The sequence below is a fragment of the Triticum urartu genome, chromosome 4, assembly GCF_003073215.2.
Source record: "Triticum urartu cultivar G1812 chromosome 4, Tu2.1, whole genome shotgun sequence".
NCBI classification, from domain to species: domain Eukaryota; kingdom Viridiplantae; phylum Streptophyta; class Magnoliopsida; order Poales; family Poaceae; genus Triticum; species Triticum urartu.
This window is the reverse complement of record NC_053025.1, coordinates 493,340,262-493,350,870: the sequence shown is the minus strand read 5'-3', so window position 1 is coordinate 493,350,870 and position 10,609 is coordinate 493,340,262. Positions and strand designations below refer to the sequence as shown.

The window sequence follows — 10,609 nt, the reverse complement described above, 5'->3', positions numbered from 1 at the left end:
ATCCGCCGGTTTTGACACCGACACCCCCCCTCCCGCGACGCCTGCCCCGCCCTCGGCGTCCCCGGCGCCCGCGACGCCCTCGGCGTCCCTGGTGCCCACGACGCCTCTGTCGTCCCCGGCGCCCCTCTCGGCGTCCCCCGCGGCCTCGGAGGCGGCGGCCTCCCGGCTTTGAAGCTGTGAACATATTTTAAATTTTTCAACAAATTTTAAAAAAGCGGAACAAATTTTGAAACCATGAAGAAATTTATGAAAATATTTCAAAAAAGGAAACATTTTTTAAATTCCCAATAATCTTTAAAATGAGGATAGCTTTTGTAATGCAACACTTTTCCTGAATTTGTGCAGAAATTTTGAAAACATAAACATTTTTTTTTTTAAATTTAGGAACATTTTTTTGAAAATAAATATAAACTTGAAAAGGAAAAAGGGAAACAAGTTGGCCGGCCGATATACCTGGTCGCTCGTTGTGCTCTGTGCTGTGACAATCTGCCGCGGAGAGCGTCAAATAGCAATGCGGCGATCTACAGACGCGCCCAGAACTATCTAGTTTCTGGGAGACCTTTGTAGCAGGGTCCAGCGAATAGCGGAATGCCCAGCTAAACGATTCTGGCTTCTACCTGTACGCGCTCGAAGAAGCAAGAACTCTCAAGAACCTCATCTCTCCATTGCACGTCCGACCCCTATAAATTCTCGCCACCTGCATTCGCACCGTCCCAAGACCGACAGAGGAAAACCATCGAAAGCTTCTTTGATAGCGCAAACCATTCGCTCTCGCGCACTACTGTGCTAACGAAAAGATTCTTCAGCAGCTTATCGCCAGCCCGCCGACGATGTCGCTGATCCGCCGTGGCGACGTGTTCGACCCCTTCTCCCTCGACCTCTGGGACCCCTTCGACGGCTTCCCCTTCGGCTCCGGCAGCGGCAGCATCTTCCCGCGCACAACCAGCTCCGACACCGCGTCGTTCGCCGGCACGCGCATCGACTGGAAGGAGACTCCCGAGGCGCACGTGTTCAAGGCGGACGTGCCGGGGCTGAGGAAGGAGGAGGTGAAGGTGGAGGTGGACGACGGCAACGTGCTGCAGATCAGCGGCGAGCGGAACAAGGAGCAGGAGGAGAAGACCGACACCTGGCACCGCGTGGAGCGCAGCAGCGGCAAGTTCCTGCGCAGGTTCAGGCTCCCGGACAACGTGAAGGCCGAGGAGATCAAGGCGGCCATGGAGAACGGCGTGCTCACCGTCACCGTGCCCAAGGCGGAGGCCAAGAAGCCCGAGGTCAAGCCCGTCCAGATCACCGGCTAGATAGAGCCTTGGGCCGTCGGGCGTAGCTGCTTCTGCTCAGAATAGTGCCTCTGGTGGTGAGAGTCCCAATAAAACAAGCTTGGATATGTGGGTGTTGGGTTTGAGTCTCGTACCTCGTAGTGTTGCGTCGAATGCTGGGTTCTTCAGTTTGGTGTACCGTAGTTGATGGTTTGTGTGTGAGCGGTGCGCGCAGTATGAGTGTCGTGTTTGCGCATGGCTCGAAAGTGTAGTGTTTGTTGTATTTGAGCAGAGCCAGAGGAGCAGCATTCTCTATGTGGGGTGTCTATTACTCTGTTCCAACTCATTTCCTCTTCAGTTCTTTATACGTTGGCCGATGAGGATCTACTTCTACGTAGACTTCATGCTCTCTACCCAGCAATAAAATGATACTCCCTCTATAGATCAGAGGGAGTATCAAACGATGTGACACTTATTATGGATTATTATGGATCAGAGAAAGGATCAAACGATACGTAACCTTTGCGTCTTTCTAAAAATAGACTTCACTCTGCATAGAAATGTAAGAGCATCCAATAGGCCCCCCAAGGCTGTATTTTAGTGCCGGCGTCGAAAAATCGGCCCAGTCGCGTCCCCGCGAACCTGTTTTTCGTCGGATTAGGCCAAAATTGACGCCGGCGCACCTAACCCGAACCCGGCGCACTGGGGGGCGCCCGGGGCGCCGGCTCGAACATTTTGACGCGAAAGAGTGGCGGGACCGGTGCGTCAGCGAGACGAAGTCTGGTCGTCCTCATCGTCTCGGTTTTCCCGCCGGGAATCAATGCCATCATGCCATTGATTCACGGGCGGTGAAGTGCGGCGACGCCGCCCCGCCTTCCGCCACGCGTGTCGTACGCGACCGGCCCCGAGCCGCTATATAAGGCGCCCTTGGCCGCGCCGGTGAGGCACCCATCCATCGGCAGTCCTCCCCCTCCTCGCCGCCGCAGTTCCTCCCCTCTTTTCGTCATTCGAACCCCTTTCTCCCCCCCCCCCCCCCCCGGCAACCATAAGCGCGAGGTACCCCGGCGACGCGGCGGCGGCCAAGGGTTTCGGCCGCCTCTCGCTGAATGAGTGGGAGGCAAACCTCCTCCACGAGTCCAAATACCCCGCTCCGCCCGACGTACGCCTTCTGTCGCGGTGGAGGCTCAGCGCCGGCGGGGTCGCTATCGCCCCTCTGCCCGTCCCCGAGACGCCCTATTTCCACGCCGAGATCGAGCGTGCGGGGCGTCCCTGACGGCCGCGGAGCGGGCGCTCCCGGAGTACACCGCCGACAACCACGCGGCGTGGGCGGCGTACTTCGAACGCCGGCAGGAGGAGCGGCTCGTCTCCACGAACAACGCGCCCATGCCGCACGGCCGCAACAACAGCAAGGGCCGCCGCCTGAGATGGGGCGTCCTTGGCCGCACGCTCAGCGGCGTCCTCGCACACGTCGAGGGCGGCAACGACCCGCCGCTCGAGTGAAGCAGCGCGCCGGGGCGAGGGGTCGAGCAGCGGCCGCGTCAAGGAGGAGAAGCATTGGCCGTAGTTTAGTTTTTTTTCGTCCCTTTTATTCGTGTAAAAAACGGCTAAATTTTGCCAAAATTTGGCCATGTTTGTTCAAATTTGGCCGTGTTTGTTAAAATTTGAACGAACTGTGGGGGCGTCTGAGAGCGACCTGGGGCGACGGCTAGAAACGTGCTCGCCCCACGTCGAAAAAAACACCGGCTCGCCCCCAAGCGCCGCTTTTTCGTGCCCTTGAGGGGCCGAACGGCTGGAGATGCTCTAAACTTGTTAGCGAGTTCCTGCGCGATGTCTAACTGTGCCTTTCTCACTAAAGTTGTTTCAAAGAAGTTCTGTTTCAAACAATCGTTTTGTTTCAAAGATGTCTAACTGTGCTGTCTGTGGTGGGGCGTCCCCGGCCGCACACTCGAGGGCGTGCTGACGCACCTCGAGGACGGCAACAACCCGCCGTTGGCGTACCCCCGGCGAGGGCGGCCGCCACGGCCACGGCTCACCGCCGACGCGACGGGCAATGGTTGCCCAGGAGGTTCGGCCCCTCCTCTTTTTCCTCCTCATCACGCTCTTCTTCGCACTCCTCCGGCTCTCCGGCGCCGCTCGGCGTCAAGGCCGAGCCCGCGGCGGAGACGCCGCTCGGCCGGCGCACTCGCAGCGCCGGCATCGTCATCAACGAGGGCGGCCGGCGCGCCTCCTCGTCGGCTCCTCCTTCGCGCTTAGTCAAGCCCAAGACGGAGCCGGGGCTCGCGCCGGTGAAGACGGAGCCGGGCCTCCTCCCCGCGGTGAAGACGGAGCACGGCGGCGACGTCGAGTTCGACGACGACGCGGCCCTGAAATGGGCGCGTGCGGAATCCCTGAAAATGGCGAGGGAGCGCCAGTGCGCCGCCCTGCAGCGATTCATGCAGCGCCGCCGGGGCCGCGACGAAGGAGGCGTCATCGTCATCGAGGACAGCGATGACAACGACGCGTTGCCGCCACCGGTCCACATTGGCGACGCCGGTCAGGGGTCCATCAAAGACGGCCGCGTCAAAGAGGAGAAGCCCGACGGTGGCGGCGACTACTCCGTGTTCAGTCAGTTTTTTTTAATTAGATATATTATGTAATAAAAATCTGCGACTATTATATAATATATGCCGAACTTCGCCGAACTTTGTCCAAATTTGATATATTTTTGCCTTTTTTGAACATGCCTGGGGCGGCCCGATGTCTAACAGTACAAATAACACAAGAAGTAAAAACGACATTTAGGTTCATAGACCACCAAGAAATGATTACAAACACTAAAGCAAGCTGAAGGCATGCTGCCGTGATCACTGGATTCAAGCAAATCACGTTGTAATAGACAGATAGAAAGCGTATGTCAAAAGGATTCAACCTAAAAACAGACGAACAAATCCACCAAAGACGAAAGCTGACTGAATCCAACCTCCACACGCCCTCTGATGACGATAGGTGCACCCACCAAGAGAGGGGCTATGCGGGAAGAACCTTAATCTTCCTAAGCATGACACAAAACCTAAACGAACACAAAAGAACACCTAAAAGCATAATGCAAGCACATCAATCTCCAGGCAAGTCTTCTTATTAAACCAAACATATAACAGTCTGTAGCGTGGCATATAGATACATACAAATCGCAAAAATGTTGTCCCCGTAGAACCAGCCTGTTGGAGCCCACCCAACCCCTCGGTAATGCATGCATTTACAAAAATCTGCAAAGAATAAATGGAATGTGCCTCCACAGGGAAACCAGCGGCAGAAGAATGTGGTGCGTCTCAATCCAGACCGTAGAAATCACTACCACACGATCGTAGAAGCCAGCAGCCGTGGTTTCGTAGCCCTACTCTGAATCGTAGAAATCACTTCCGCACGGTGTAATTACATCCGACTCCAGCATCTGTACCACCCTATGCATCGTCGGCCGCTCCTCCGGCAAAGAGCTCACGCATTGCTTGGCGAGAGAGAGCAGGGCGTCCAGGGTCTCGATCTGCACGCCGTCGCAATCCGGATCCACAATCTCCCGCTCTCTGCTCTCTCCAGCCAAGAAGTTCAGCTGCCATATAGCAAGTTAACCCTTTGTGGTAAATACATAAAAAGATGTGACATGCATGAGTTGTGCACATGAAGAGAAAGGAAATAAAAAGGTCGTACCCATCCAACAATGTTCAACCCCTTCTCAATGAATGACGCATCAGTAGGTCGCTTTCCGCTCAGTATCTCGAGTACCAAAACTCCAAAACTGTAGACATCCGTCTTTTCGGTAGCCCTGCCACTTTGCATATACTCTGGATGTTCCATATTGCGAATATTAGCTCAGATTATTACAAAGCGATGCATTTTCCGAAATGAAGTGTGCATTTTCGTTCTCATCATTTGACGAAATGGAACAACTTTCACATACCTGGGGCAAGATATCCAAATGTTCCTGCAACTATTGTAGTAATATGAGATTCTTCATCCTCCAGTAGTTTTGCAAGTCCGAAGTCTGATACACGTGCCTCAAAATTGCCGTCCAGTAAGATATTGCTCGACTTAATATCACGATGTATTATTCGAGGTGAGCAATCATGATGCAAGTAAGCCAGGCCTTTTGCAGCTCCAAGTATTATGTTAATGCGTGCCTCCCATTCCAACTGCTCAGTTTTTTCTGCCAAGAACGATGAAATATGAAACGTTAGCCTGGGCTTTAAAAAGTTATTCCTGTTCAAATGGACTAATGCTCATGGACGACCTGAGCAAAAGTTACTTGTACAAGGTCAATTTGGTTCAACATAAATTTTAGATGGAACCATAGTTAAGGCTGTCCATCCTTGTTTAGCTACAGAAATGAACTACAGACTATTCAGTATGCCTGCAAGTAAATACTTCCTCTGTTTCTTTTTCTTATAATGTGTACTTATTTTTTGAAAAATTATAAGGCGTACTTTAACCATGATATTTGCATGTATGCCATTTGAAACCAAGGTGTTGTGAACCTTGATCCATCGTGACTCGTGAGAGAGAGAAAGGGTGCTTACTCATAAATTTTGAAGAGAGGAGAGATAAACAAGGACAAAAGAGAGAAAATGTTACTGAATTTGCATGCACGCCGTTTTAAAACAAGTGGTGGACCAGTGGACCTTGATCCACAACATGATGACTACCGCGCTGAAGATAACCAAAAGTTGTGGCTTGAAGAGTTTGGGTAGACATAGGTTACTATTAGAGAATAGCTTGGAGATGATAGATGCATTGTTCTTACTTGACTCAAACATGACATCCTTGTATAGTGGATGCTCAAGCCCTTGACCTTTCCTAACACAATATGGACCCCTAAATCTCAATGAATTAGGCTCCTGCAATTTTAAATTTCCTAACATGATACTATTGATCAAAGGACCTCTGATCTCCCTCTGTTCGGGCTCCCTGCTGCTAGTCCACAACATAATGACACAAAAACTGTAGGCCTCGTATTTGTATACAGAGGAAGTGGCATATTTTATTCATCCTTTACATTGCACGTGTGATCAAATCCTATTTTACTCCAAGATATGATGTAAACTTGACCTTGCCTATAACCAAAATCTACTCCAAGGACACAGTTGTCTGAACTTTTTTTCTTGTAGGGTCTTGTTTGATTGAGAAGGTAAAGGTCTACTCTAAGGATCCTCTAGGCCTCAAAATTGGATCGCAGGCAAAACCAACTTTTTTATCTGTACTCTTTTCCTTGCATAGCGGCACCAAACATGTCTTAAATTCAGGATTTCCAGGTTTTGATGTCACGCTGAGTTTCAGGCACCAATAACTTAATCCTATAGGCTATTTTAGTGTTGGCTTAACACATGCTTAAAGGTCATTGAGGAAAGCAGGCTAACATCAGTTTATATTGCAACTGCAACTATGAATAATTGGAAGAGTTCAATGAAAACAGAATTAAGATGTATGGCGAAAAGAAAAATATGGAACTCACCATGTAGCACTTCATCCAGGCTTCCACCTGGAAGGTAGTCATATATCAACAGTTTCGATGAAGGGGAATTGCAATAGCCACGGAGATTGACCAAATTACGGTGCTTAACACTTCCCAATATCTCAAGTTCTCTATCAAAGAATTTGTCACGCCCTTCATTTGTTTTCACTATCCTTTTCAATGCAAAAACGTTGCCATCATCCATTGCAAGTTTGTACACAGTCCCAAAGCCACCTGCTCCAATGATATTTTCCTCATCCATGGTCTCTAACTTCTTAAGGATATCTTTTGTGGAGTAAGGGAGGTCCCCATGGAACATCACAACAGAAGAGCCTGAAATGATAAGCAAGGTTATAACAAAAGTTCTTTATGACATGTGAAGTACTGGCTTCGCATAACTCATGGCATCGTTACCTCCACATAGCTCCACCCTGAAACCATGGATATCTTTCTTCCCGAAACTTTTGTACAGAAAACAACCCCAGAAACACATCAGAGCCACTAATAGCAGAGCTCCCACTGTCGCGACCGCACTTATAACAACTCTGGAACTCCTTTTATTTGTGTCATCTACCATAATAAAACATCAAAACACATAAGAATGCAAAATTATTGTGAACTGAAAATACTATAGGCCCATTGTTGAGAATGCAAAATTGCCATAAGTGAGTTTCCTAGTGGAATATAAAAAGATCTATTAGCTATTATTGGCATCAATGATTAAATGCACATTTGACCTTGTCAACCAAAAATATTAGACGCATACAACAAATAATGTTAGACTAATGTTCAAATATCTGTTACCTTTCAAAGGCTGCTGGGAGCCATCTGATGGTGATTGAAGTGCATCTTTGCACACTGAATTAATCTGCCTACCACATAAATCACGGTTCCCAATAAAGCTGCATTACCATGTCAACATTCAGATGGGTAGAAGGAAGAGTAGCTTATGGCACAATGCATATACGCTTTTACTCGATTGAATATGCAGATTGAATTAAATAGATATAAATAACAGAGGAGAAGACAACTCACGAAGTTTCATTAAAATTGGCAAGTGAACCATCTGATGGTATTGCTCCTGTCAGAAAGTTCATGGATACGTTGCTGCATAGGATGTGAAAATAATCATTTGGCTGGTAGCATGTAGCTTATCGTAACAGGTTTGGTCAGCTTATGGACATAAAAAAAAAGCACTTACAATGATGCAAGTTTGGTCAGGTTATCAAGAGAATGCGGGATTGATCCCTTCAACGTATTGCTGGATAAGTCCCTGGATAAAATAAACATATTTCAGAAATAGGAAGTAATATCTAAATTACTTAAACAGGGAAAGTGAATTTATCTACATTTCAATACATATAATTTGTGTTCAAGCCTTCTTATATGACCCATAGCAGATGTAGTGACATTAGTCTAGCATGAGGTATTTATCTGATGCGAAATTAATAATCAAATTTAATAAATAAGCTAAAACTACAGAGGACTCACAATGTCTCAAGCTCAACCAGATCACCAAATTCCAAAGGGATATATCCACTTATATAATTTCCTTGTAGATATCTGCAAGTCATTTCACAACAGACGAAATAAGAGCCTGGTTTCACAGAAGAAATAAAAGCAAAAATTGCATGCTAGAAGTTCTCTGGCACACATACAAGAAGCTTGTGACCAAATGGCTATCCTCATGATCATTAATTATCAGTTGCAGCATCCAACATTCATTCAATGGAAGAAAAAAACATATGTACCAATCAGAATTACTATAAAACTTACAGTTGTTGCAACTTGGTACAATTTCCTAGCTCGGGAGGGAGTGAACCATACAAACTGTTCTCCTGTAGTGATCTAATGACATAAAACCACCTTTATCAGAGACCAAGTTCTTTGATATACAAGGCGGGAAGTAGTTAAGAAATGCAAAAAAGAAAAGGTGAACACACTTACAAAGTCTGAAGCTGATTTAGCCTTCCAACTTCTGGTGGTATGGGCCCGACTAACTTGTGATACGGGAGAATCCTAAATGGAAGGCAGTGAGTGACCTTATGGCAATGCAACTCAAAATACTGAATATGAATAGAAACTAGGAAATGGTGTCCAAAATATGAACACCAAATAACTGAAGCAAAACAGTGAGTGGATAGGTTAAGAAGTTGAGCAAATGACAGAGTTAATATACAGAGTTTTTTTCGAAAAGGAAGTTAATATACAGAGTGGTTTTCTGTTTCTTACAGATAGATCACTCTCTTGCTGTGACGATCGCATTTAACACCCTTCCAGTTGCAGGGATCCGCGTCTTGTTCGTGCCAATTTAGAAAGACCCCATCTGAATTTGTGATTGCCTTCTTAAAGGCGAGAAGTGCTTCACCTGTATGAAACAGTTGGTGCAAGATCAGTATTGGATAAGCAGAAAAAACAAATCAAATGGCCCGTGAGCAGCCACAACCATCATCACATACCATCTGAACTTAGCGCTCCTGCTGCACGAGCCCCCCAGTGCAGGATGATCAGAATAAAGAGGAAACTGGGCTGTTTTCTGAGAAAAAAGCCCATTTGTCACCACCTGGTGGAGCATACAAGGGTGACTAGAGCATGTTCCAGAGGTCATGAATGAGGATATACGGTATGCATCTTTACAATCGGGGAGAACCCAACCAACCAACCCTGCAATGGTGAAAAGCAAAACAAATCAACAATCATATAGTAACAAATTAAAGACGCGCTCAGGGAAAAATCTTAAGGCTTGAACGGCGGAGAAAAAATAGCAGATCAAATGCAGTACTTTTCGAGATAACGGTATCCGGGGCTTTCGCACGAAATTGGCGGCCATGATATGGGAGCTAACTTTTTTTTCGAGATGGTATGGGAACTAACTGAAGCAACATTTTCGGTCTTTTTATGCAAAAAAACAATCCTTTCAGGCCAACTGAACTAGCTGCCTTCAAGCATCTGACTTCGAGATTCCCCAAATCCAAGAAAATAAATCTACAGGGCGGAAGAATTAGGCAGGCTGGTTTCTCAAATCGGGAACCGGGAGCGGATCTAGATGGCGTGAGCGGCACGCCCGGAGCGGAAATCCTGGAGCTGGGTGGGGTTTAGCTAAGAGCATCACTGGATGGGAATGAACCCATACCTCAAACCCTCAGCGGGGCGGAGAGAGCAGGAGCGCGATCTTGCGGCGAGGAGGGCGGCGGCGACGCTAGGCTGCTACGGCGCGGCGGCCGGCGGTAGAGCCACGTTGGGTTGGGATTGGTGGGTCAGGGGCTCAGGGCTCGAGGAGGAAGAGGAGCTCGGGGAACAGAGGTACCGACGATTAGCGGTGGGGGAGATGGAGGATGTGAGCTAGGGAGTGGGGAGAAGCGGCGCTGGGTGTGGTGTGGTGTGGTCACTGTGGTGGTGGTGGTGAGCAGAGCTGAGAGCACTGAGCACTGGGCAGAGTGAGGGGGGAGGGTAAATGGGTCCGAGGAGATTAGGCAGCCGGTGGTGTGGCGTGGCGCCGTGGCGGTGGGTGCGGGAGTGGGACTGGAGCTGGAGCGAGTAGTCGTAGCAGTGAGCGTGAGAGAGTGCGGTTTTGTCCGCGCACGGCGTCAGCGACGGCGGCACACGGGACGGAACGGGACGAACGGCTAATCGCTCAGTTACCACTTACCAGATTGCCTTGCATGATATACGGAATTTGTCTGATTAGATTTATTTATTTTATCTTTTTGTTAGATAAAATAGTGCTTAGAGCAAGTTCGTTGTCCGTATTGCTGTTTAGCAGCTATCATTGGGTTAAAGGTGTTTGTACTTATACCCCAGAAAATGGGCTTGTATTATGGCACGCAAAGTGACAACGACATCTCTCTTCACTTGGACGAGAAAAGCGACG

General features: G+C 48.4%; 2 protein-coding genes across 2 annotated transcripts; one reads left to right on the top strand and one right to left on the bottom strand.

Moving 5' to 3' along the window:
• Nucleotides 1-698: 698 nt before the first annotated feature.
• On the top strand, nt 699-1,571 carry LOC125553988 (17.9 kDa class I heat shock protein-like). Its single transcript, XM_048717622.1, has one exon. The coding sequence runs from the start codon at nt 831-833 to the stop codon at nt 1,296-1,298; it is 468 nt and encodes a 155-aa protein (XP_048573579.1). The 5' UTR covers nt 699-830; the 3' UTR covers nt 1,299-1,571.
• A 2,784-nt stretch (nt 1,572-4,355) lies between these two features.
• LOC125552236 (LRR receptor-like serine/threonine-protein kinase FEI 1) lies at nt 4,356-10,184 on the bottom strand. The gene is made up of 14 exons (XM_048715722.1): nt 9,872-10,184; nt 9,198-9,402; nt 8,971-9,106; nt 8,686-8,757; nt 8,515-8,586; nt 8,230-8,301; nt 7,940-8,011; nt 7,774-7,845; nt 7,543-7,640; nt 7,153-7,308; nt 6,739-7,071; nt 5,191-5,436; nt 4,941-5,074; nt 4,356-4,842 (listed from the first exon to the last, which is right to left on the bottom strand). The coding sequence occupies exons 2-14, from the start codon at nt 9,289-9,291 to the stop codon at nt 4,630-4,632; spliced, it is 1,770 nt and encodes a 589-aa protein (XP_048571679.1). The 5' UTR covers nt 9,292-9,402; nt 9,872-10,184; the 3' UTR covers nt 4,356-4,629.
• Nucleotides 10,185-10,609: the final 425 nt, after the last annotated feature.

Coding starts and splice junctions, on each gene's coding strand:
- LOC125553988 (XM_048717622.1), top strand. CDS start 831: ATGTCGCTGATCCGCCGTGGCGACGTGTTCGACCCCTTCTCCCTCGAC.
- LOC125552236 (XM_048715722.1), bottom strand. CDS start 9,291: ATGGGCTTTTTTCTCAGAAAACAGCCCAGTTTCCTCTTTATTCTGATC. Junction 8,587..8,685: donor CTAAATCAGCTTCAGACTTT/GTAAGTGTGTTC, acceptor TTATGTCATTAG/ATCACTACAGGAGAACAGTT. Junction 5,075..5,190: donor ATTTGGATATCTTGCCCCAG/GTATGTGAAAGT, acceptor TGGAACATCCAG/AGTATATGCAAAGTGGCAGG.